Raw genomic sequence first — 27,998 nt, forward strand, 5'->3', positions numbered from 1 at the left:
AAATGTAACCTACAGTAAATCTGGTTTTATGAAATATAAAGAAACATGCAGATAAAACTGCTACACAATGAAAACAAAAAATCTAAAGATAGGGGCACCTGGGTGGCTCAGTGGGTTGAGTGTCTGATGTCAGACCAGGACATGATCTTGCACATCGTGGGTTTGAGCCCAAGGTCCAGCTCTGTGCTGATGAATCAGAGCCTGGAGCCTGCTTCAGATTCTGTGTCTCCCTCTCTCTCTGCCCCTCCCTCACTCTGTCTCTCTGTCTCCCAAAAATAAATAAACATTAAAAAATTTTTTTTTAATCCAAACATAAACATTTGAGCAGAAATGATATACTTAATGTAGCATAATAAATTAATGATGCTGATAACCCAGACCAAGTAGATAAACTTCTGGGGGAAAAAATGTCAAGAATATTGTTAAATGAAACAGTATACAAATCAGATCAACAAACCTAAAAGCAAAGAATTCTCTTACACCGTCAAAATAACAATTAACCCTTGAGTGTAATTTTTAAAGGAACAAATGGGTACTTCTTTATGTTGCAATTCCTCAAACACATAATAATGTTCCGCAATGGGAATTTTATTAACATAAAATCAAACTCACAAACCGTGAGATCATGATCTGAGAAATAAAGAGGTGTTTAACCCACTGAGCCACCACGCACCCCCTATTTGGCAACAATTTTTATGAAAGATTTTAGCTCCCACCCCCCTTTATGCAGGTATGAAGAAATGCAGTATCAAGTTTGTACAAATGCGGAAAGAGGAAAATGTGTGCATGTCAAGTCCATTGTAAGTGAAACTGAGTACATAAATATAAACAATTTGTATTCTACTAATGGTTCTAGTATTCCAAAATTGCTATGCTAAGTACCTTTATTATAAAGCCAGGTGGGTAAAGGAACAGCCAGTAAGTTCTTAGACTTTGCTCAAGACGCGACTTAAAATGGTAAGCGAAAGGAGGGCAGTTGGCTTGCGGCTTCTGTAAACGCGTAACCTGATAAAAACAATACAACAGAATACAACAGAACACAACACCACACAACACAACAACGCCCACTTTAGATGCACTGATCTTAAGCCATTCCAGTCTACTGCGCAGGCTTAACACGCGCAGCGGTCCCTTAAATAAAAAGATCCGGCACCTCTATTTGTAATTGTGCTCTTCCGTTCCGTTGAAGAACTATTTAAGATTAGTCGAGTGCCTGGTTTGTGGTGCTTGTTTTCTTGTAGTGAACTCCCTTCTGTGCCTTCAGATCTTACCTGCCCATATAGCACATCTTTAAGTTTTTGAGATAGCTCAGCACCTGAAGAATTGATCCGCGGAGTGACACGGCGTGTGAAGCAGCCGGAAAAGCTTGCTGGTCAAGATGGTGGTTGAAAAGTGAGTGGTGTGAGCAACTGCATGAATTAAACTAACTGTTGAATTTGAAGGAAAATAAAGGCCTGCTGGGACTTAGGTTTTAGCTATCAACAAACTATACGCCACTGAAGAAAGAGGAAATCATTTTACAGAATAGCATCGGAGCGCGACATGGAGACGGGAACCGACGACTTCCTACCGCCGCCAGAGTGCCCGGTGTTCGAGCCTACCTGGGCGGAATTCCGAGACCCGCTTGGCTACATCGCAAAAATCAGGCCCATTGCAGAAAAGTCGGGTATTTGCAAGATCCGCCCACCCGCGGTAAGCCTCTGAAGCCTAATTTGGGGATGGATTTGCCTTAAGACTGAGCGTTAGGGTGCTGTGCTGGTAAACAAGGCCTTAACCCTTTTGTTAACTGCTGTTAATTAAATTCTGTAACTAAGTGTAATTGCTCATTTTGTAACTGACTATAATGGGTTGGCATCAAAAAGTTCGTATCTAATCGCCACACGCAGTGCAGTTCTAAAAATCTGTTTTAGGAATGAAAAGCTTTGATTCGAAATTGGTTCTACCCTGTACGACTACTTAGGCGTGTGTAGTAGAGTAATATTTAGCTCTTAAATTTACGTTGAAGGAAGTTTTAACGTATTTATCATACTTGATAGCGAAGCAAAGGAACGTATAAATTGTCTTATTAGGCGCTGGGCTTGGAATGGTTTAAATTTGTTATATGACCCGTGGTATAAGAAATACATTAAATAGAATCCTTACCACCAATTAAATTGGAATTACTTCGTGTACAGGTCTGTCCTCTGGGTTTGCTTTACTCAAAACTTCTAACTCAGTTCTTATGTTTGAATTAAGAATGCAAACTAAATTGCTTGTCGGGTATGGGTTTAATTTATATGTGTATCAAAGGTGTGTCCTCTAACTGCAGTGTATTGCTCATTTATGAGATACTCAATCTGACTACATATCTTCTATTTGGATGGGTATACTTTTTAAAAAAGTATTACTAGTTACATACTACTATTCTTAACAGGTTGTGGATGGGAATAAATAATACTCTAGTTTTCAAAATCAGTTTCTCATCCGTATTAGATTTTTCTTCACTTCATTAAGAATCTTCCTCACAAACGAAATGCCCCCCCTCTTCCCCCTTATTGAAGTGTGCTTCATTCTTTTTAAATCTTTTAGGCCCTTTGTGGGTTTTTTGTACCTTTTTTGGAGGAGACACACCAAGGATAATTCTTTGTGTTTTGTTTGTTTTTTGGGGGTTTGCTCTTGCTTTTCAGTTATATGATTTTTAAAAGACAACCATTTGAACCTTCAAGAGCAAAATATAGCAACCAAAAGCCTTAAAAGGAAGGACTATTAAACTGGAGACAAATCATTCTACTTCTCAACATCTTCATCCTTTGCTATACCATAATAAGTTCATTTACTTTCTTCTAGGACTGGCAGCCTCCCTTTGCAGTAGAAGTTGAAAACTTCAGATTCACACCCCGAATTCAGAGGCTAAATGAACTAGAGGTAAAATCGGAAGCCACCCTTTTATGCTGGAATTTGAGTTCTGATCTTATTTCACTGGTAGTTTTATAACAATGTTTGATCCTAATACCAGTTCCATTTTTTTCCCAGAATAATGATTTTGGAGAAAGTCCTCTGCAAATGGCGAGGACATGAAGGCTTGCTTTCTTGCTTGCTTGATTGATTGATTGATTGATTGATTGATTTATTTATGGATTTTTTTCCCTCTCCATACCTACGTAATTTATCATTTTTTATTTTTGCTGATTTCTTTCATAGAAGCAAAGTTCAGAGCAGGGTCATACATGGTCAGCTTCTCTACATAGAAGAGAAAAATATTTTTTTTAGTTGTGTATAGAGTACAAGTGCTGTCTTAAAGGAAGATATTAGATTGAACCTTGCTTATTATTTGTTAAGTGCAAGAATAGCGCTTTAGATTTAGAGATGAAAGATTCTGACTTTGAGTCATCGCATCATAAAGCTCCCTTTTAAGACTGAAGAATCTGCTTATTTGAACTTTTGACAAGACACTGGTGGTGAGATAGGCAATGAAATCTAGACTGTAGCCTAGGAGAGCACCATAATTAATGGACTAAAGTTGAAAGAGTAAGCCAATTTCATGGGACTGTCTCTTCCCCAGGCTCAGACCAGAGTAAAATTAAACTATTTGGACCAGATTGCAAAATTCTGGGAAATCCAAGGTTCTTCATTAAAAATTCCCAATGTAGAACGGAGGATTTTGGATCTCTACAGTCTTAGTAAGGTAAGAGTACTTCTGCTTTAAAAAGGAAAAAAAATAAAAAGCCTTGGCTTTTTAGGAAACCCTCTGTGGTTGAACTTTGTGTTTCTAGGCAAGAAAGGAGAGAACAGAGACCCTGCCAAGATTTTTTGACACCATCCTTGAGTCCTGGAACAGTTGGCATTGGCGGGAGTGCACCGTCCTCATATTTAACCCTAACTGCTGTTTTTCAGGTCTCTTAGTCTGCTCACAGTTAATCTATATAACTTTCATTATCTTTGCAGATTGTGATGGAGGAAGGTGGCTATGAAGCCATCTGCAAGGACCGTCGTTGGGTCCGAATTGCCCAGCGCCTCAACTACCCACCAGGCAAAAACATTGGTTCCCTGCTACGATCTCACTATGAGCACATCATTTACCCCTATGAAATGTTTCAGTCTGGGGCCAACCTTGTGGTGAGGTGTCTTAACTGGTTTGGGGCCTGATTTGATTTTGTTCTTTCTGGTCTTTCTTTTTCTGGGTTGAGCTTTCTTAGTATCCTAAGTACATTTCTGGCATTAGAAATTCTAGGAATTGGGTCTGAAAATAATTCTCAACCTATAAAAGAGTATACAGTATATTTTTAAGTAGTTGTATCTAGTAGGCTAGCTAAATGAGAATTAGAATATCTTTTTTTTCTATCTTTCTCTCTGAAGTGTTGGTGTTTACTAGGATCTTTTTATGGATAAGATAATAGAATATAAGTTAGAGAAAAGCAGTTCCTATTTTAGGCCTTCCTCCTTGAAAAATATATTTCTTAATAAATTACTGTATTTCCTGAGGATAGTTTAGATACAGAGAATTACAGGATAATTTTTTGGTAATTGGACTTAATTCGAAAAGGAGTGGGAACTAATTTGACCATATATCTTAAATAATGTTTTTAGGTTTTAGTATTTCCAGAACATTTTATAAAATTATGTGAATAGCCATAAATGGATATTTTACTTTATAATTGTTAGGTTTGATACTTATATTGCCCATTTTTCAGACAAAGAAATTGGAACAGAGAGCTCAGGCATAGAAAGTAAGGATAAAATCCTAAGTTCACATCTGGCAGTCTAGTTCCAAAGACTGTTCCTCACTATGTTTTACTGGTTATATATAAGCAAAGTTGTAGAAGAATTCTCATCATATTGTTCTATTATTGCAGAGAATAAAAGTGTCATTTGGAAAGAAATACAGCTTTCAATGTTAGAGATTTAAGATGAAGGAATCACTTGATTATTTGTTAATTTTAAATGTGACTCAGTTTCTCATTTGTTTTCTTATGTTCCCAGCAGTGTAACACTCACCCATTTGACAATGAAGAAAAAGACAAGGAATACAAACCTCATGGCATTCCCCTAAGACAGTCTGTGCAGCCTTCCACGTTCAGTAGCTATAGTCGGCGGGCAAAAAGACTACAGCCTGATGTGAGTGCCTCTTTTTTTTTTTCCTGTAAACTTCCAGAATTTGTCTAGGACTTGTTCAGTCCATTTCTATAGGACACTATAGCTGATTCAAATTGAATTAATTGAAAATGAATGAGTTATTTTGTTTTATAGGTATCATTTGCAGTGTTTGTGTTTACCTACTTTTGCTTTTACATATTTTGAAAGCAAACATCTATCTTTAATATTTAAGAATATAAAATATAGGGGTAAATTTTTTAAATCTTGGGATAGTTTTTAGAAAGCTTTCAGTTGTTTGGTTTTTTAATTATGAGTTTTTGTTCTGTGTTCTTTTATCACATGGAGAGTCAGCCACAAGAGAAGCTCCGGAAAATAGAGCTATACTCAGAAAGCTCAGCTTGTCACACAGAAGCATGGGTGAGGTTGTAGAAGTGTCAGGAGCAGGGAAGATCCTAGGTCATGGCCTTATTTGGGTTTTCCAGGTAAGGGCAAGGCAAGGTAGGGTAATTGTTTAGGATTGGCTAGTCTGAATAGTTTTCATGGGCTCTAAAAAACAAGAGTGTTTCTCATTTGCCTGGCATCTGGCCCTGGGATGATTAAGGCAAGGTATGAAGAAGACTAATGGGAGGTATGGCCCTGTTTGTTTTGCATATCAAAGGCATGCTCTTTGCTGGGTACTTTGCTATCTCAGATAATTGGATAGCCTCAGAGGAGCAGTCTCTCCCCAGTCAGTAGGATTTTCAACATGTCGAACAACATAATATTTGAAAATTAAAAATATAAACAATACAGACTTGTAATTTCTCTTCTTGCTAATAAACCTGTATTGTGTGTCTGTGTATGTTCTCAGAATTTTGGATGTTTCTGTTTCTGAAATACATTCAACTGGGAAAACATTCTATATCCTTAGATGTATAGTGAATAATCCTAACAGACTTTATTTTAGTATTTGGATGTAGAGGGAAGAAATGAGAAATGGTGATCTAGTTTAAATTATTGAAATTCAGATGGATTCTGCATTGATGATGTAGTTCTTCAGGTAGTATCTGAGAATTATCTGAATAAGAATTTTTATGAATAAGAAAAATGAGCCATCTAATGATTTGGAAATCCGTAAAATTTGTTTGAAAGTGGTAAGTAGCAGCTAAGGTTACAACAGTTTTTCAAAATCAAATCTTTAGATACTTTATTCCTGAGAATGAGATTCTTCACTTTCCTGGGAAGGTTTTAAAGATTCTTGAAAACTATGAGGTTACCCAAACCAGAAAGATGTTGTGTTTCCAGAACATTAGGAGGAAAAAAGTTGCATGTTCTACATGAAGCAGAAAAGAACAAATGAAGTGACAGAGAAATTAGGACTTACGTCATTTTTTTTCTAATTTGGACATTGGTGTTTGTAACATAAGAATGAATAGTGAGATGTCTGAAAGGTTAAGAATAATACCGTCTTATTTCATATTTAAAAGCAAGCATTAGCTCTTTTAGAAGGTGTTTGCTTTGTTAGAAACTATCTATATTCCAAAGTAAAATGTTAAGTATAATGTATGCAGCGTGACTAATACACAGTGTAAAATTGTAATACGGTATATGTGGCAACTAGGAGCCCCATGCCTGCAAAGCTGTGGAATCTTTCACAGCCCATTTTCTTTTTTTTTTTTTTTTTTCAACGTTTTTTATTTATTTTTGGGACAGAGAGAGACATAGCATGAACGGGGGAGGGGCAGAGAGAGAGGGAGACACAGAACCGGAAACAGGCTCCAGGCTCCGAGCCATCAGCCCAGAGCCTGACGCGGGGCTCGAACTCACGGACGGCGAGATCGTGACCTGGCTGAAGTCGGACGCTCAACCGACTGCGCCACCCAGGCGCCCCTACACAGCCCATTTTCAATCTGTGTCTTTTATTAAACTCTCCTGAATGATAAGTCAGAAGTGCTTAATCTCAGTTATAAGTTGAAATTGTAGAATAATTATGTATTTCTTTATATGTAACCAGTTGACAAATCTAAATGTATAAAAGATGTGAAACCAAGCCTCTTTTAAGCTATTAAAATTTCAAAGGTGCATACCCTCCTGATTTGACTTCTGTTAATTAATGTTTTAGAATAGTATGCAGCAAATATATGGGTGTTTGTTCAGGTCTTAATTTGTAAAAGTGACTGGCTATGTGGAGAGTTCAGGGCCACCACAAGAAAGGTTTTAAAGTTACATTTCCATTAGAAACAAGAGACATAGCATATCACACAGTGCCACAAGATGAAGCATCAGTGTTACTAAGGATCAGAAAGCAAAGGGAACTCTTAGGTCACAGCCTTTATTAGAGACTCCTTGGGAAAAGTGAGGTAGTATAGGATAAACATTTTAGGATTAAATAGTTTGAATTATACCAACAAACATTGAAGGATAGGAATTTTCCTTTCCTTTCTTCTCCTCCCCTCTTCTCCCTTCTCCTCCCCTCTCCTCCCCTCTCCTCTCTCCTCCTCTCTCCTCTTTTCTCTTCTTCTTTCTTCCTCCCTCCCTCCCTCCCTTCCTTCCCTTTCTTCCTTCCTTCTTTTCTTTTCTTGTCTTGTCTTCCTTCCTTCCCTCCCTCCCTCCCTTCCTTCCTTCCTTCCTTATTCTTCCTTCCTCCCCCTCCCCCTCCCTCCCTCCCTTCCTCCCTTCCTCTTCTCTCTTTCTCTTTCTCTTTCTCTTTCTCTTTCTCTTTCTCTTTGTTTCTTTCTTTCTTCCTTTTTTTAATTCAAGTTAGTTACCATATAGCATAGCATACTATTAGTGTCAGGAATAGAACCCAGTGATTATCTGTTGCATGTGACACCTAGTGTTCATCCCAGCAAGTGCCCTCCTTAATGCACATCACCCATTTAGCCCATCTGCCCACCTACCTCACCTCAAGCAACCCTCAAGTTTGCTTCTCTGTATTTAAGAGTCTTATGGTTTGTCTCCCTCCCTTTTTTATGTTATTTTTCCTTCCCTTCCCTTATATTCTTCCTTTTTGTATTTTAAATTCCACATGTGAGTGAAGTTGTAGGATATTCGTCTTTCTATGACTGACTTATTTTGCTTAGTGTAATACATCTAGTTCCACCCATCTTGTTACAGACCGCAAGATTTTATTCTTTTTCATTGTTGAGTGACATTCCATTATATATATATATATATATATATATATATATATATATATACCACATCTTTTTTATACATTCATCAGTTGGTGAACATTTGGTCTCTTTCCAGAATTTGGCTATTGTTGGTGGCACTGAGCATAGTGACTTTCTGAATTTGTTTCAGACCTGGCCAAGTGTTGATTTAAGGAAGGGAAAATAATGTCTTAGTGTATGAGGGTTAGATAAGGAGGTGGTTGCTAGTATAGAGTTGGGATTGCTTGGGTTGCACATGAAAGGTGAGCTCACCTACAAGTGAGTCTTTAGGAATTAGCTGACCCCGAGAGGAGCAAGTCTTCTCAGCCAACAGTATTCTCCAAAGGATGTCAAAATATAAACTATAAAACATTAAAAATGTGATTAATACAACTAATTACATCATTATTTGCAATACCAAAAAATGTGAAACAGCACCAAGGATATAATAACAGTGGCTTGGGGCGCCTGGGTGGCTCAGTCGGTTAGGCGGCCGACTTTGGCAGGGGTCATGATCTCGCGGTCCCTGAGTTCGAGCCCCGCGTTGGGCTCTGTGCTGACAGCTCGGAGCCTGGAGCCTGTTTCAGATTCTGTGTCTCCCTCTCTCTGACCCTCCCCCGTTCATGCTTTGTCTCTGTCTCAAAAATAAATAAACACACACACAAAAAAATAATTAAAAAAAGAGTGGCTTAAGTTATTTCTGGAATAGTTATAATCAAATAATAAGCTATAGAAGAGATGTATGTGTTCATAGTCCCAGAAATTTAATTCTTGAACAGACCTCCATTTTGAACTCCAGAGTCCTGTTTCTCTCAGTCTTCTCCATCTGATCTTTGAGAAATTATTTTTCCTACCACCATTGTCTCTTCAGTTGATCCTTTGTTTATCATGTATTGTCATACAGTATATATTGCATACTTAAGTTATTTGGGGAATAGAACAAGCCAGAAAATATGTTATTACATGTATTTGTATATAGATCTAGAATAAAACATACAGAAACAATCCTCAGGCTTTAAATAGAAAGGGGAAGTACAATAATACTTTAAAATTATAATGAAAATGGACAGAAACACAGATAAAATCTATCTCATGGTGTTCAGTAAAAAGAGATATGTGCTGAAAATGGCATATAATATGTGTATTTATGACACATAATGGATTTACAGTTTCCCAAGATACCTGAATATAGTGTGGGAAGAAAGTTAAAAGTCTTGAGTTCAGACTGAAATGCTGTTCTTCTGTCTTCCCATTTGCAGCTTAAATTGTGCTGTCAAAAGAAATTTATTTACATTTATTGAATTCTTTAGTATAAAGTATACGTTTTAGATACTTAAGCTTAACTGTCCTTGAAAACACAGGAGTATTCTGTCATTTCATTTGTTGCATGAAACAAATTGAGAAAATGAATTACCACTCAAATTTGTCTATTCACTTACTCCTGCCTGGCTATATGCTACCCACAAGTAAAAATACATCAGTAATAAAGAGTTAAAAATAAGTGGAAGCAGTTGAATGGATTCAATCTATGTGACCTTTTTTGGAATGTTTTGGAGCCTAAAATATGTATTTGTATATGTATACCTCACTTCCTTCTTTGAACTTTCTGTTAATAGCCAGAACCCACAGAGGAAGATATTGAGAAGAATCCAGAGCTAAAGAAGCTGCAGATCTATGGGGCTGGTCCCAAGATGATGGGGTTGGGACTCATGGCCAAAGACAAGACTTTACGGAAGAAAGGTAAAGCCTAATAGGCTAAGAGACAATGTGAGGGAGAGATAGTTTGTTGATTTTGATAGGAGAATAGATTTGTTTGTTTTCAGATTTGTTTCTGACTGCCCTAGATAAAGAAGGGGTCATATGCCCCCCAACTGTTTTGATGAAGGAGGAACCAAGAGAAGATGGGAAAGTGATGTCAACATTGCCCAAAGAGGACTTGAATCACAGCCTAGAGCCCTGCACCAAGCTGACCATGCAACTGAGGAGGAGTCACAATAGTGCCCAGTTTGTAAGGACTTAATCTATGATATTCTAACATGTTTTTAAACTATGAGGACGATATGGAACCTGAGGTTATGTTGTCCCACCTTACTTTCTCCTCCCTTCCTTTCACTTCTGGGCCCTTCATATATGAAGAGACTGATGGTTAGGAAGGAGAAGAAATATGCAAAATATTGTAGTCAGGAGGAAAATTTGTATCTCCTATATTTTAATTCGGGACTTTTCAGCAAACTGTTGTATCTTTTCAACCCCAATAATAAGCATTTTTTGAACTTTATACTATCATATGGTACGAAATGTGAAAGCTATTTGTTTCTGGCAAATGCTTCACAAGTATCACATTTCATAATAGTATTGTTTCTCTTGTGTGATCTTTCTTTACTTAGGTCTCTCATGTATATAAGTCTTCTCTTGTTTCATACAGCTTACCAGAAATATCATTTGAATATTCTGTAGTCTAATGTTTCCAAAATGGTAAATTCCCTTTTTTGATTGTCCTTTATTTCTAGCAAACTTCATTTCATCTTTTATAATTTTTTCTACACCTCCTACTCTGTCGATGTTAATGTTCCTAGAAATTTTGTCTTTGGACAGACTTCTGTTTTGAGCTCCAGGCTCCTGTGTTTTCTGTTAATCGTCTGTACCTAATCACTGAAAGATTATGTATATTATCATCATGTCCCCAGTTTACGACTCTGTTTGTCATCTTATGGACTATTGCAAGGTCTTATCTTCCATGCTTGAAGTTTGGAAATCGCTTAAGACTCTTCTATCACTCCTACATCTAGTTGGTCACCCACTAGCCTTTTTTTTTTTTTTTTTTTTGTATAGTATAGTGTGTATACACAAAAATATGGTCTTTATTTCAAAATTCTTTTTTTTAATACATGAAAATAAAGCTTTGCTTATTTTTGTACTTTTAATTAACTGCTGTTATTTTATATACTCTTATGTTGGCTTCCTTTGTTATATTTGAGAGATTCATTCATATTGTATAAGTTCTTGCTGTATTATGTTGTATTAATTACAATTCTTAATAATACAACCTCAGTATGATTTCTTAATGTCTTATTATTTATGGAATTTTTGGTGGTTTGCAAATTTAGGAATACATTCAATAATACTACTGTTAAATACATGCTATTAGATATGTAGCTATTTCTATTATATACATAAAAGGACTGAAATTGCTGTGACTGAAGGTCACTGCTATACACACAGTATGTAAGAATGCTAATATACATATATGTGTGTAAATATGTATATGTTTTGTACATTAATATATGTGTATGTCCCATAAACTAATAAGACAATATACAAGTGTGTATTTCTGTAGCTCCATACACACAGCATATATTTTCTCCCACTCTGTAAGTCACCTCTTTCCTGTCTTTACTCATCATTTTACTTCTGGATCCTCCCAGTATAGTACTACTGCAAGTAGTTTTTCTAATATTCATCCTGGTAAAAATGTATTGGTGTGGTTTTTTTTTTTTCAATTATTTTTTTTCATTTCAATATTATTTCAATTTTTTGAAATTATTTCAATATTACATAAGTATCCAAGTTGTTTAGCCTTGACCTAGTGTTTTGGTCTGGTGGTCTACTACTTTGGTGACCAAGCTAAATTATCTAAATTAAAGACACAGTTTAGAATGAAAATGGACACCTATTGAAGTTTATACCAGTATAACATACCACTGGACATTTGGTCAATTGGGCTTATTATGTTCACCTGCATTGATGTATTTTATTATTAACCATATGTAATTTTCTGAATGATCCATGCCAGTTTATATCTTCATGATTTGGATTTGTCCCATTGAAATCTTACATAAAAATGGTACTTTACTCTCTAAGCACCTTAATCATTGTTCATTTCTTGACATGTTGTATTATTTAATAATTGTTTATGTCATGTCATATTTTCACTAAATAGTGAACTCATGAGTAGAATATGCCATAGTTGTTGATTTGTGGTACATGCTTAAAATAAATGGTGTGGAAACCTGGGACAGGATGTCATGGAGCAAGCAGCTTATAATTTTATTTTATTTTTCCTCATAGGTTGAGACCTATGTTTGCCGAATATGCTCCCGAGGGGATGAAGTTGACAAACTTCTTCTTTGTGATGGCTGTGATGACAATTACCACATCTTCTGCCTAATGCCACCCCTTCCTGAAATCCCTAGAGGGGTCTGGAGATGCCCAAAGTGTATCATGGCGGTATGCCTGTTGACTATTAATATTTTAAATTGCATTCTTTGTAATTTTTTAAAATCTAGCCTCCTGGTTTTAAGTGAGTATAGAATAGGTGTGAGTTGCTGCCCTTTTATAAGTTAATACTTTAGGGGCATCTAGCCAACTTAGTCATTTGAGCATGCAGCTCTGGCTCAGGTAATGATCTCATGGTTGGTGAGTTTGTGCCCTCCATTGGGCTCTGTCTGACAGCTCAGAGCCTGGAGCTTGCTTCACATTTTGTGTCTCTCTGTCTCTCCTCCTCTCCTGTTCATGCTCTTTCTCTCTCTCCCTCCCTCTCTCTCTCTCTCTCTCTCTCTCTTGCTTTCAGAAATAAATAAAACATTAAAAAAATAAGTTAATTCTTCTGTCAGGTTTTGATTAGCCATCAGTTAATAAGCAACAGTGGTTGGACAGACTATCTGTAGGATTGTAGAGATTTAAGAGGGAAGGGTTATAATACAAATGATGTGAACCATGGGAACAAAGGAAAAGGTTTAGTAGATACCAAAGAAACCACTGGCCTTGAAACATAACAAAAAGTAGCAGTAGAGCATAAGATGTATCTCCTGCTGTTCTTTTCATGTTCTTTGACTATTTGCCCTTTCTTGCTGAAATACTTTTCTATTTCAGGAGTGTAAGAGGCCCCCTGAAGCCTTTGGCTTTGAGCAGGCTACCCAGGAGTACACTTTGCAGAGCTTTGGTGAAATGGCAGATTCCTTCAAGGCTGACTACTTCAACATGCCTGTGCATGTATGTGATTGTGGAATGGGGATACGGGGATTAGTGTCTCATAGTTTTAGTGCTCATAGAGACATGGGGCCAAAATACAACATGCTATGATCATTTTTTACATCTTTTGTCACAGATGGTACCTACAGAACATGTAGAGAAGGAATTCTGGAGGCTGGTTAGCAGCATTGAAGAAGATGTAACTGTTGAGTATGGAGCAGACATTCATTCCAAAGAATTTGGCAGTGGTTTCCCTGTCAGCAGTAGCAAAAAGAACCTGTCTCCTGAGGAAGAGGTAATGTGATTTGTAACTCATTAACAGCACAGATAGGGAGAGTCATTTTAGCATGTGAAACCATTTGTTCTTGTGAGTCCTTCTGTATAGAGCTTTTTTTTACAAAATAGAAATATAGATAAGGTTTACTGTCAGTGGATGATCTGTGAGTAACCCGGAATTTGCATAACTTCCATTCTGCATTGGTGGTGGCAGAAAACACAAGGAATAGTATGGTATCTTAGCATTATCAGTTAGGAGCCACAAGGGTCCCTCATATTTCCCTGAAAGTAAATACTTAGAGTTTACTGAAGATATCTGTATGATCAAGAAAAACATGTGCTATGACCACTTTATTCATATTCATATTTATAGTTTGGAATAAAAAGCATTAGGAAGTACCCTCATTGAGTTTTTAATTTGTGTTCATCATGTGGAACAGATGGAGTAATACAGAAACTACTAATTTTATCCTTTGGTACAAGACAATATCGTGTATATAGTTGGATCCATTTACATGTCCTAAAATTTCACTAATTGGGGTAACTGGGTGGCTCAGTCAGTTAAGCGTCTGACTCTTGATTTTGGCTCAAGTCCTGATCTCATGGTTTGTGGGTTCAAGCCCCACATTCGGCTCTGCAATGACAGTGTGGAGCCTGCTTGGGATTCTCTCTCTCCCTCTGTCTGTGTCCTTTCCTTGCTCTTTGTCTTATTTTCTCTCTCAAACTAAATAAATAAATTTAAAAAAATTTTAAATATGAATAATCATATTAGAAATTTCTGATGGAGAATCAATACGAGTGAAGAAGACACTGAAAAATTGTGCATCTTGTATATTATGGAGGAATTATTCCTGTTTATTCCTTTTCTGATAGTCATCTTACAATGTTGGCCAGTAATGCATTATGAGACAGTTGATGCAGATAACAAAAGTAGCAAATTAAGAAGGTAGAAATTTTCAGAAAGACTTAGCACTAGTCTGTATGTATTACCTAACTGCATATGTGGGTGAGGGTATAATATCTTTGTATACATATATGGGAGCACTTGAACAGTCTGTTTTTACAAAAAATAGTTCAGTTTCCTAAATAAAAGTATTATATTAGCTGCAGAAAATTAAAAATATAAAATAAGAAAAGGAGGAAATACCTGTAGTTTCCCTTACTAACATCTTGGTATTCTTGGAATTACTATTTGGCAGTTGGATACAACTGATCATGATGTCATGAAACTATAAGAGAATATATATAGTTTCTTTGTCAGTTATAAAACATAATATTAAATAATGTCCTTAAGCCCACGTTTGAATCTAAGAACTAATTTTTTAATACTTCATTTCTGAGAGAGGGAGAGTGCACAAAAAGTGTGCTGAAACAGGGAAGGGCAGTAAGAGAGGGAGACAGAGGATCCAAAGCAGACTCCAGGCTCCACACTGTCAGCATAGAACCCAATGTGGAGCTCAAACTCACAAACCATGATATCATGACCTGAGCCAAAGTTGGATGCTTAACTGACTGAACCACCCAGGCATCCCTTCCTAATATTTAAAAAAATTTATTTATTTATTTATTTATTTATTTATTTATTTATTTATTTAGAGTGAGCACAATTAGGGGAGGGGCAGAGAAAGGGATGGAGAGAATCCCAAGCAGGCTCCACACTGTCAGCACAGAGGCTGATGTGGGTCTTGAACTCACACATTGTGAGATCATGACCTGAGCTGAATTTGGTTGCTTAACTGACTGAGCCTGGCACCCCAGAACTGATGTTTTCTAATACAATTACATCTATTTCTGTTTTTCTCCACAAGTCACAAGTCTTGTGAGTCTCTCAGTCTCAAAAGGAGACAAAAATTTGTCATAATTTTCTTTCAGTGTATAACTGTATATGAATATATGATATCCTTATTTTGACCATTACAAATATTATGCTATATATATTTCTGATTGCTTTTTATAATTAGTGTTAGGCTTTGAAAAATCATCCGTGTTTTTGTTTATGGCTTGAATTTAGTTATTCACTATTGTATAATATCCCATTGAGATTATCCATTTATCCATTTTTCTGGTGGGTTACTTCCAGTATTTGGCTTTTACAGACATCATTTCACAGTCTCCTAAAGCAGCAGTTTCTAGGTTACATATTTGGACATGCATTGGAGTTATACCCGGTTAGACTAGTGAGAGAATTAAAATTTCTGTCTTCACCAACTTCGTCACTTTTCATTAGGTTATTCCAAGTGTCGACTTTTAGAACTATACAATTTATGGGGTGCCTGTAAAAGTATACAATTTACCGGGCACCTGGGTGGCTCAGTTGGTTGGGCATTCGACTTCGGCTCAGGTTATAATCTCACGGCTTGTGAGTTTGAGCCCTACGTTGGGCAATGTGCTGACAGCTCGGAGCCTGGAGCCTGCTTTGGATTCTCTCTCTCTCTCTCTCTCTCTCTCTCTTTTGCCCCTCCCCACTCATGCTTTGTCTCTCTCTCTCTCTCTCTCTCAAAAATAAATAAACATTAAAAAAATTTTTGTTTAAGTATACAACTTATATTATGTACGAACTCTTAGAAGCCCCAGGTACTTACAATGCATGTGTAGTGCTTGGATGTACGAGTGTGTGTATATATGGGTAAGTAAGTACTTGAGGTATTTTCATATGTAGTATTTCTCTCCCGGATGGGTTTGTTGTGCTGTTACTGATTTTATAATTTTTATAAAACAGATAAATGCAGTGGTCTCTTTTCCTGAGTTTCTACTTCTATATATCTTTCATATGGCGTATTTTACTGAGGCTTTAGGTATGTTTCTTATATGTAACTAACACAGAAATCATTTTTTAATCCATGTAAGGAGTTTTTTTAAATCCACATAAAATCAGTGATTTTTGACTATTTGCAGAAATTTTTCTGTCTTAGTTAGAATTTAATTTCCTTACCTTTTTAGGTTTCTTTTTCTTTTGTCTGATTTTCTCATTCCATTTTTGTCTTACCAATTCAATATATATAGGAATATATGTGGGTGTATACGTATATGTGTATATGTTATTTTTCATATTTTTTTGTTTAAGTTTAATGTTTAAGTTTATTTGAAATTTCTCCCCATCCAAAGCAATATTAGATTGCTACAATTGTGTTTACCTCCCTTCTAATGTTTTTAAAAATTTTTATTTATGCCTCTTCTTTTTTCAATAAAATAGATATAATTTTAATTATTTTACATTTTCAGATTTAATATGGATTTATTCACTTTTATATATTTTTTCTTTTTGGCTTACTGTTATTCTTGAAACACAGATCTTTTTTCCAAAGGCTGGGTTCCTTTTTTTCTGAAATAAATCCTTCACCGATTTCTTAAGTAGAGGTATTCATTAATTTTTATTTGTCAAAAAGAAATATTTCTTTGCTTTTATTCTTAAAGAGTTATATCTCTGGACATGTACAAATGTGGTATGGGAGTTATTATCTTTGTGATACATTAAAAATATTGTTGAATTACTGACTTTGAGACATCCAATATGAATCTTACATTGATTTATAAGTAATTTAATCTGTTTTTCTTTTCTGCTTGCTGTAAGATGTTGGTTTTGGCTTACTGCAATTTTTGTGACATAGGAGATGTGACTTTTTAATTTAAAATGCCAGGAGTTTACTGTATTAACCTGGGAATACAGTATTCATCAGTTCTAGCTGTCAACCGTTTCATCATAACTCTACCTCTAATGTTTCTGTCATAAAATCCTAGAGGTTGAATTTTTTTAGCTTCATGACTCTTTACTCCCTTTTATGCTACTTTTTAATTTCTTTGTTTGTTGCTGCCTACTGGTAATTTATTTATTTCTCTTTTTAAATTTTTATTTAAATTCCAGTTATTTAACATGCACTACAGTTAGTGGCTTCAGGAGTAAAAGTCAGTGGTTCATCACTTACATATAACACCCAGTGCTCATCACAAGTGCCCTCCTTAGTGCCCATCCCCTATTTAACTCATTCCTCCATCAACCCTCAGTTTCTTCTCTGTCTTTAAGGTCTCTTGTGATTTGTTTCCCTCTCTTTTCTTTTTCCTTCTCCCGTATTTCATTTGTTATTGTTGAATGAAATTATGATTTAATATATATATATGAATGAAATCATATATTTACTGTTATCTGATTGACTTATTTTGTATCGTACACTGTAGTTGTAGCAATTTTGTTGTAAATGTCAAGATTTCATTCTTTTTGATGGCTAACAAAGATGCTATTGAATGTATATACTGTGTCTTCTTTATCCATTAATCAGTTGGTGGACATTTGGGCTCTTTCCGTAGGTTGACTTGTCCACAGTGCTATAACCATGGGAGATCATGTATCCCTTTGAATTTGTATTTTTGTATTCTTTGGGTAAATGCCTAGTAGTGCAATTGCTGCATTGTAGGATAGTTCTATTTTTAACTCTGAGGAACCTGTATATTGTTTTCAAGAGTTGCTGCACCAGTTTGCATTCCCACCAATAGTGTAAGATGGTTTCCCTTTCTCCACATCCTCACCAATATCTGTTGTTTCTTGTTAACTTTAGCCATTCTGACATGTGTGTGGTATTTCATCATGGTTTTGAGTTTTCCCTTATGATGAAAGGGATGTTGATCATCTCTTCATGTGTCTGTTAGCTATCTAGTCGCCTTAAACAAATGTCTATTCATGTCTTCTTGCCCATTTCTTAACTGGATAATTTGTTTTTTAGATGTTGAGTTTGAGAAATTATAGATTTTGGATACTAACATTATTTGATACATCATTTGCATATATTTTCTCCCATTCTCTAAGCCTTTTAGTTTTGATTATTCCTTCACTGGGCAGAAGCTTTTTATCTTAATGAGGTCCCAGTAGTTCATGTTTGCTTTTGTTTTCCTTGCTTCTGGAAATGTATCTAGTAATAAGTGTCTCCAGCTGTTATCAGAATGGTTGCTGCCTGCTTTCTCCTCCAGGGTTTTGATGGTTTCCTGTCTCACATTTAGGTCTTTAATCCATTTTGAATTTATTTTTGTGTATGGTGTAAGAAAGTGTCAAGTTTTATTCTTCTGCATGTTGCTGTCCAGTTTTCCCAACACCATTTGTAGAATATCCTGTCTTTTTTCCATTGGGTACTCTTTCTTCTTTGTTGACAATTGGTTGATGTATGGTTGTGAGTCTGTATCTAGGTTTTCTATTTTGTTCCATTCATTTCTGTGTCTGTTTTTGTGCCAATAACATACTGTCTTGATGATTGCATCTTAGTAGTATTGCTTGAAGTCTGGAATGATAATACCTCTAGATCTGCTTTTCTTTTCCAGGATTGCTTTGCCTATTCCAGGTCTTTTGTGGTTCCATATAAATTTACAGTTGTTCTAGCTCTGTGAAAAATGCTGGTGATATTTTGATAAGGATTGCATTAAATGTATACATTGCTTTGGGTAGCATAGACTTTTTAACATTGTTCTTCCATTTCATGAGCATGGAATGTTTTTCCATTTTTTTGTGTCTTCTTCAATTTCTTTCATAAGTTTTCTGTAATCTGCAGAGTATAGATCTTTTGCCTGTGTTTATTCCCAGGTATCTTATTGTTTTACTAGGTGCAGTTGTAAATGGGATCAGTTCCTTGATTTCTTTTGCTGCTGCTTCATTGTTGGTGTATAGAAATGAAACAGATTTCTGCACATTGATTTTATATCCTGCAGCTTTGCTGAATTCATGTATTAGTTCTAGCAGTTCGGTTTTCTACAAAGTAACATGTCATCTCATAATAGTGAATATTTGACTTCTTCCTTGTACATTGGAATGCCTTTTATTTCTTTTTGTTGTCTGATTACTGAGGTTAAGACTTCCAGTACTTGTTAACTGGTAGTAATAGTGAGAATAGACATCCATGATATAGAAGATTAGCTATCAGTTTTTTCCCACTGAATATGATGTTAGCTATGGGTCTTTATATATGGCCTTTATGATGTTGAGGTATCTTCTTCCTATCCTTACTTTGTGAAGGGATTTTTATCAAGAATGGATGTTGTATTTTTCAGATGCTTTTCCTACGTCTGTGAGAGGTTTATATGGTTCTTATCCTTTTATTACTATGGTATATATCACATTGATTGATTTGTGAATATTGAACCAGCCCTACAGCCCTCTTGATCATAGTGAATACTTCTTTTTTTTTTTTTTTAATGTTTTTTAATGTTTTATTTATTTTTGAGACAGAGAGACAGAGCATGAGCAGGGGAGGGACAGAGAGAGAGGGAGACACACAATCTGAAACAGGCTCCAAGGTTCTGAGCTGTCAGCACAGAGCCTGATGTGGGGCTCAAACTCACAAATGGTGAGATCATGACCTGAGCTGAACTGACTGAGCAACCCAGGCGCCCCCATAGTGAATACTTCCAATGTACTGTTGAATTTGATTTGCTAGAATCTTGATGAGACTTTTTGCATCCGTCTTCATCAGGTATTTTTGGCCTGTAATTCTCGTTTTTTGTGGGGTCTCTGGTTTTGTTTAAATGTCTGGTAAAATTCCCCTGAGAAGCCATCTGGCTCTGGAGTGTTGTTCGTTGGGAGATTTTTGATAATTGATGCCATTTCTTTGCTGGTTGTGGGACTGTTCAAATTTTCTGTTTCTTCCTGTTTTAGTGTTGGTAGTTTATGAGTTTCTAGGAATTTGTTTTTTCCAGATAGCCTACCTTGTTGGCATATGATTTTTCATGGTACTGTCTTAAAATTTTTATTATTTCTGTGGTATTAATTTTGATCTCTTCTCTTTTATTCATGATAGTGAGTTCTTACTCTTCTTTTTGATAAGTCTGGCTAGTGATTTATCAATTTTATTAATTATTTCAGAGAAGCAGCTCTTAGTTTCATTGATGTCCTACCAAGTTTTTTGTTTGTGTTTGTTTTTTCTGCGGTAATCTTTGTTCCCTTCTGCTAGCTTTAGATTTTATTTGCTGTTTGTGTTGTGTTTGTGGCATTTCCAAAATTTTTGTTACGATTGACTTCAAGATTCGTAAAGTTGTGATCTGAAAACGTGGAAGGTATGATCTCGATCTCTTAGTAGCTATTGAAGGCTGCTTTGTGACTTGGTATGTGATCTTTTCTGGGAAATACTCCGTGTGCACCTGAAAGAATGTGTATTCTGCTGTTTTAGGATGAAATGTTCTGAGTATACATGTTAAGTCCATCTGGTCCTGTGTGTCATTTAAAGCCATTGTTTCCTTGTTGATTTTCTGCTTACCTGATCTGTCCATTGATGTAAGTGGGATGTTAAAGACCTTTCTGCTTATTGTGTTATCAGTGAGTCCTTTATGTTTATTATTAATTGATTTATATATTTGAGTGCCTCCCAGTTGGGGGCATAAATATTTACTATTGTTAGCTCTTCTTGATGAATATATCCCTTTATTATGATATAATGTCCTTTTGTCTTGTTACACTTTTTGTTTTAAAATCTAGTTTGTCTGATGCAAGTATGGCTACTTGGGCTTTCTTTTTTTGACATCCAGTAGCATGGTTCTACTGGATAGAACCAGTAGATAGATGGTTCTACATCTCCTTATTTCCAGTTTGTAGGTGTCCTCAAGTCTAAAATGGGTATATTGTAGACAGCATATAGATGGATCTTGGTTTTTTGTTTGTTTGTTTGTTTTTTAATTTTTTTTTTCAACGTTTTTTATTTATTTTTGGGACAGAGAGAGACAGAGCATGAACGGGGGAGGGGCAGAGAGAGAGGGAGACACAGAATCAGAAACAGGCTCCAGGCTCCGAGCCATCAGCCCAGAGCCTGACGCGGGGCTCGAACTCACGGACCGCGAGATCGTGACCTGGCTGAAGTCGGACGCTTAACCGACTGCGCCACCCAGGCGCCCCGGATCTTGGTTTTTTTTATCCACTTTTCACCATGTGTTTTTTGACACATTTGGAACAAGTTAGTCCATTTACATTCAGAGTGACTATTGAAAGACCTGAATTTAGTGCCATTGTGTTACCTATAGAGTTGGTGTTTCCAGAGATGTTATCTGATCCTTTGTAGTCTTTGTTGCTTTGGTCTTGGTGGATTTTTTTTTTTTTTTTGCTTGTTTGTTTTCCTTCCGCTCAGAGAGAGTCCCCCTTAAAATTCCTTGCCTAGCTGGTTTAGTGGTCATAACTCCTTTACTTTTTGTTTGCCTGGGAAACCCCTTTATCTCTCTTTCTATTCTCTATTACAGCCTTTCTGGATAAAGGATTCTTGGCTGCATATTTTTTCCTATTTAGCACATTGAATGTTTCCTGCCAATCCTTTCTGGCCTGTCAAGTTCTTATTGACAGGTCTGCTACTACTCGTAAATGTCTTCCTTTGTAAGTTAAGGCCCATTTGTCCCTAGCTGTTTTCAGAATTCTCACTTTATCTGTATATTTTGCCAGTTTCACTATGATATGTTGTGGTGTTGACTTGTTTTGTTGATTTTGAAGGGAGTTCTCTGTGCCTTTTGGACTTGGATGCCTGCTTCCTTCACTACATCACGGAAGTTCTCAGCTATAATATGTTCGTATATACTTTCTGCCCCATTTTCCTGCATTTCTTCTGTGTTTCCTGTGATATGGATACTGTTTCATTTCGTGGACTTACTTAGTTCTCTGATTCTCCTCTCATGATCTGATTTTTCCCTTTCCCTCTTCTCAGCCTCATTATTTTCATGATTTTATTTTCTGTTTCACATACTTTCTCCATTGCTTCTTCAACCCTCATTGTGACTATATCCAGTTGGTTTTGCATTTCAGTTATAGTGTTATTTCAGTCTGACTAGTTTTTAGGTCTCTTATCTCTGCAGCAAGGGTTTCTTTTGTGTCCTCCATGCTTTTTTTTCAAGCCCAGATAGTAGTCTTATTGTTACAAATTCTTGTTCAGATAAATTGCTTATATTTGTTTTGAGCAGGTTCTTGACCGTGATTTCTTCTTGATCTCCTTTTGGGGAGAATTTCTCTGTCTTGTCATTTTGGCTAAGCATCTAACTTCTGCTTGTTATGTTTCCTTCACATGAGAATACTGCTGTGTTAGAGAGGAAATAATAAAATATCCAATTATTGTAGAACTGTTTGTTCCTTTAGTTCCATCATTTTTGCCTCATTTATCTCAGTAGTAATTTTTAGGTGCATACATAATACTTATGTCCTTGATAGATTATTTTTATCAGTGTATAATGTTTTCTGTGTTTTAAATAATTCTTAAAGTCTGTTTTGTCTGAGAGTAACAGACAAAACTATCCCCATCTCCTTTCATTACTGTTTGCCTGAAATACAATTTTTAATTTTTCAATCCTTTCCTCTTTAGCTTGTTTGTCTTTAGTTTTAAAGCAAATCTCTTTAACTGACTTTTTATAATGGATCATGTCTTTGTGCATGCTTTGTAATTTTTGTTGGCATTTTGCAAATTTACATTTTTAATATGGTAACGCTGGAGATCAAGTTTTCCTGTCCCTCATGTTTTTTTTCTTGCTGCTTCTTAGAGTTGTATTACTTGTTTTAAGTGGCTTTTTTTTTTTTTAAGTTTGTTTTATTAGAGAGGGTGAGAGGGTGTGTGTGCAAGCAGGAGAGGGGCAGAGAGACAGAGAGAGGGAAAATCCAAAGCAGGCTCTGCAGCTGTTAGTGCAGTCTGCTGTGGGGATAAAACTCATAAACTGTGAGATCATGACCTGAACTGAAGTTGGAGGCTGAACTGATTGAACCACACAGGTGCCCCTGTTTTGTTTTGTTTTCCTCCTGCAAGTGGATCTTGATTTGTTAAAAAAACAAAACAAAACAAAACAAAACAAAACTTTTAGAGGTTAATATATTTCAACAAATGTAAACTTCAACTTTATTCTCTTTCAGTTACCTCTCAGGAGATTTTTGTGTATAGAGTAAATCCTGGCTTACACAAATATTTCAGAATGATAATTTTCTTCATAGGCTTTTTCTAGTTTCTAAATTGTACAATGCAAGTAATACAGAGTAATCTCAAGCCACTGAGCTGGACACATCTATGCTTTTCAACATAATAGTATTTGTCTTTTGATTTTTTTTTTAAGTAATATCTATGCCCAGCGTGGGGCTCAGACTCAGGAGCCTGAGATCAAGGGTCACATGCTCTACCGACTGAGCCAACCAGGCATTCCAAGTTATTTGTCACCATGCCACTGCTGTTCGTACCAGCAATCTGAGGACAGCTTCCATAGACTGTGGATCTAAAGTTCTCTCTTGTCTAGCCAGACAGTGGGACACAGGATGAAAAGCAGAGATGACTAATGTCCAGGAAAAGACAAGAGCCCCCAAATAAGGGCCCTTAGGCTTACAAATGTGATGGGCATGCACAAAGAGACAGTCATTCGATGAGCATGAACTTGGGGATGTGAGGAAACAGGATTTTGAAGACATACGGTGTTTGGGGTTTGGGTTAATATAAAAAAATCCTGGTGCCGGGCAGATGGTTGTTAACGGCAGTCAGGAGGCACCCTGTCTGTTTAGCTTAGCTAACATAGGGGATGAGACAGATGGGGGAATAACCTCAGGCTTAACAAGACACTTTTTCTCCTGTTAGTCATCTCTGCTCTGGGCCTGCAACACAGTGGTCCATAGTCCACTTCACCAGTTTACCTAACTTGGCCCTTTTCTTCTGTGAAAGCAGATTTTCTGCTATAGTACTAAATTGGGGATGCTTCCACCCTGAATATCGAATCTTGTTTATTTCATATACCTATGTATTGGGCACCTTTACACCCATACCTATTTTAGGTCTTTGCCCCTCCCACTCTATTCTGGGGCTCTGCACCCCCTCTATTCTGTGGTGCCTTTGCATCCCCTGTCCATTTTGGAGTGACTTACATTACCTCTCAATTCTGGGTTGTCTTTATACCTCCCTGTTCTTGGGGTGCCTTTGCACCCCCCCTGTTCTTGGGGTGCCAGTCTGGTTTACCCAAACTCTGGTGTGAACGTTCTATGCCTTAGTACTTCTTTATGCCTTGTTAACACATTGGTGTAAGCCCAGGGGATTCCTAAGCCTATGCCCCACAGACAACTATTTGTTATGCCCACCAAAAGGAAATACAATTACAGGCAATATTCTCTACCACAAACCTATTCAGGGAGCATAACAATCAAACTTCATAGTTTGAATGGGAAATCTGTTCCTACAGTTGGCAGGAAGCATCAGAGAGCCCCAGGTCAAATTGTCTGGAGCCTGAATTTTCTTGATCATTAAATATAAGATGTATATTCACTGTCAACACCAATATAGTTGTCATTTGGCTAACTGGTAAGCTGAGGAGGAAGCCCACAAATCTGAATGGAGGCAACATGATTCAGCACCTTCAGCAAGGGCCAAAACAATTCTTACAGTCTTGGACCATGAGAGCATAGATTACCAAACTGAATTGCTGAACTTTTTACTTCCAAACCAAGGATACCGTATTTCCATTAAAAAAAATTTTTTTTTAAGTTTAGGGTGGTGATCAATGAAGTGACTAAACAACATAAGTATCGATCACATAGACCAGAAAAAGGTTAAGTTTCAGTCTGATAGTCAAAACCAAGAAGATAACAAGATTGATGGCATAAACTTATTATAGGATAATAAAAATCTGAGTATATTTGACTGAGGGTGTTGGGGAAAAACATTTTAGATTAGCAACAAGGGTTCAAGATAAGTTTTGGTTTTATTCTACAAGAAGTAATATATTGAAGTAACTAAGAACAAGGGCTTTAGAATCAGCAAGGTCTGGATTTGAATTCCGGCTTGAACCTATACTTGCTGCTGTGACTTTAGGTAAGAGGCTTATTCCCTCTAAGCCTTCAAAATCTTCCCACCAAAAAAATGGAGAAAATATTCACAACCTCTTGTAATGATTAAATGAAATAAGGTATGTAAGGAAATTAGCAGAGTTTGGTGCATAATTAGCATTCAAAAACAGTAGCAATTAATATTTTTATCACCATGATAATCACTTCGCAGGAAGTTAAAAGCCTCAATTGATTTTTCTGTTCTTAGGAGGTATTAACCAAGTTCAATTACTGTTTCTTACTGTTGTTTTCATAATTACTTCTGGTCAGTTTTTTATTCCAAAATATTATTTTCACATTTGGAAAGCGGAAAAAATAAATGCGATTAGTTTTATTTATTGTTCAATACATTAGAATGATTTCAAGATTAGACTACTTATAGGTGGTGCACCTGTTTTAAGTGACGTTTTAAAATTATTTTTGCACAGACATTTTTTGTCACATTGTCTCTGAGTATTCTTCCATTCTTTACAGATTGGCTATATGACTTTATGACTGTCTATGACTTTTAGTGCTTATATAGGCTGTTTACATATAGGCCTTTATGTAGGCTTACAACTCTTTATTTATTTGCACAGAGCTTGAAGATCAGGCAGAAGTAAAAATTTAGGTACCTTTTCTTAGCTTGTTCCCTACCCTGGATACCTTTCTCCTTGTAGGTTCCTTGGAATGAATATATGGAAGCTTTCAAAACCCTTAATCCAGAAAGCGTCTCACTCTCAACTTTTCCACTGTCTGTTGTTTGTTGCAGCTGCTATGCTTTGTTGTAGGAAGGATTTATTGGTTCATTTGCCTATCCGTGTTTTCAAGAAATGTTCTCCATAGCTGATTTTGAATTCAGATCTGAGTTAGGCACAGTAAAGATAAGACTTTTGCATTAGTTTTCTTTGGGGGTGCTCCTCCTGACATGTCAAACAAAATTTTTGAGAACAAGATAAATGTTCTTTCTGGAATAAGGAACCCACGTGACCCATGTAGGCTGCTGTCTTCAAGATTATCACATTGTGGAGTGGCTGGGGGTGGACAATTAAGTTACAGTTTCATGGAGCTTTACTATTTTTATTCATTTGAGTTCTCTTGTGGTTTCAGTAAACCTTTGACTATTCAGAATTTTCAAGATGAGTCTAATTTTTGCCAGTTTTTTGTTTTTTGTGTAGAGATAAGCCTTTAGTCCTGCTTTGACATTCCATTGATGTGCTTTTTCAGCCAAAAATTTCTGATACTTCCCCTAAATGCATTAATAACTTGTGTTTCAAAACACAACATACACAAATGGATGAGATGGTATAAATAGATAAATAATAAATAAGTTTGGTAGTTTGAGAGTGATGGAATGTCTGAAATATTCTGTGGAAAAAACTTAGTCTAAGATTTGGGTAAGATTTTGAACACAGTTTTTGTTTCATTATTTGGCCTCGTAATACAGAGGCATGTAAGAGAAAAATATTTTGGTATTTAGGAGATGTAAATACTTAAGGATTAATTAAAGACCTAATTATACCTAGTAATTGCCTGATAATGGGATAATGTGACTTTAGAGAACATCTCTGAAGAGTGCTTATTAGTTTCAGGGCAAATGAATCTTTTTGTTTGTTTCTCTTGGACTTAATTATTTATTTTTAAAAATGTTTTAATGTTTATTTATTTTTAAGAGAGACAGAGTGTGAGTAGGGGAAGGGCAGAGAGAGAGGGAGACACAGAATCCGTAGCAGACTCCAGGCTCCAAGCTGTCAGCACAGAGCCTGATGCAGGGGTTGAACTAGAGAATTGTGAGATCCTGACCTGAGCTGGAGTCGGATGCTTAACTGACTGAGCCATGCAGGTGCCCCATCAGGGCAGATGAGTTTTAATCTGGGTTATAAATAATTAATATTTTGAGTTACACTGTTCTCTCTACCCAAAAGAAGATTTGCATTCAGAAATAACATAGTTACGGGGGCACCTGGGTGGCGCAGTCGGTTAAGCGTCCGACTTCAGCCAGGTCACGATCTCGCGGTCCGTGAGTTCGAGCCCCGTGTCAGGCTCTGGGCTGATGGCTCGGAGCCTGGAGCCTGTTTCCTATTCTGTGTCTCCCTCTCTCTCTGCCCCTCCCCCGTTCATGCTCTGTCTCTCTCTGTCCCAAAAATAAAAAAAAAAAAAAAAAAAAAAAAGAAATAACATAGTTCCTGAGGTACCATGAATACTAAGTCTTTACTCCTAAACCAAAGCAGATAGCATGTCCTGACAATACAGTTGTCTTCCTGTATGTGCCTGGCTTAGTTTGTCTTCATTCACCCCATCCTGCTTCATTCTTAGTCTGGCAAATCTCTTACCTAACAGGAATATGCGACCAGTGGTTGGAATCTGAATGTAATGCCGGTGCTTGATCAGTCTGTTCTGTGCCACATCAATGCAGACATCTCAGGCATGAAGGTTCCCTGGCTCTATGTAGGCATGGTATTCTCAGCATTTTGTTGGCATATTGAGGATCACTGGAGTTACTCAATTAACTATCTGCACTGGTGAGTTGGGCCCAAATGGCTGGGATGGATATTAAGACTTCTGCCATGTGCAAGGATATGCCCAGACTCTATGTCTCCTCTTTACCTGAGCAGGGGTGAGCCGAAAACCTGGTATGGGGTACCTTCACTGGCAGCAGAGCAGTTGGAGGAGGTGATGAAGAGGCTGACACCCGAGCTATTTGATAGCCAGCCTGACCTGCTACATCAGCTTGTCACACTCATGAATCCCAACACCCTCATGTCTCATGGTATCCCAGT

The 27,998-nt window shown here is 36.7% G+C and overlaps 1 protein-coding gene across 8 annotated transcripts in view; it reads left to right on the forward strand.

The window, feature by feature from the left end:
- The first annotated feature begins 1,168 nt into the window (after positions 1-1,168).
- LOC131503542 (lysine-specific demethylase 5D) overlaps positions 1,169-27,998 on the forward strand; it is a 42,684-nt gene continuing 15,854 nt past the window's right edge. For 2 of the 8 annotated variants that reach the window (XM_058714976.1, XM_058714977.1), the window contains exons 1-12: positions 1,170-1,692; positions 2,827-2,904; positions 3,542-3,664; positions 3,925-4,095; positions 4,960-5,094; positions 9,824-9,947; positions 10,031-10,215; positions 12,276-12,434; positions 13,080-13,199; positions 13,315-13,473; positions 27,559-27,740; positions 27,834-27,996. In XM_058714976.1, coding sequence (XP_058570959.1) covers positions 1,543-1,692; positions 2,827-2,904; positions 3,542-3,664; positions 3,925-4,095; positions 4,960-5,094; positions 9,824-9,947; positions 10,031-10,215; positions 12,276-12,434; positions 13,080-13,199; positions 13,315-13,473; positions 27,559-27,740; positions 27,834-27,996 — 1,749 coding nt within the window. In that variant the 5' untranslated portion in view covers positions 1,170-1,542. Of the gene's footprint in view, positions 1,693-2,826; positions 2,905-3,541; positions 3,665-3,924; positions 4,096-4,959; positions 5,095-9,823; positions 9,948-10,030; positions 10,216-12,275; positions 12,435-13,079; positions 13,200-13,314; positions 13,474-27,558; positions 27,741-27,833; positions 27,997-27,998 lie in introns of all 8 variants that reach the window. The other 6 variants (XM_058714979.1, XM_058714980.1, XM_058714984.1 and 3 more) reach the window with 5 other exon arrangements.

Source organism: Neofelis nebulosa, unplaced genomic scaffold, assembly GCF_028018385.1.
Source record: "Neofelis nebulosa isolate mNeoNeb1 unplaced genomic scaffold, mNeoNeb1.pri scaffold_62, whole genome shotgun sequence".
NCBI classification, from domain to species: Eukaryota; Metazoa; Chordata; class Mammalia; order Carnivora; family Felidae; genus Neofelis; species Neofelis nebulosa.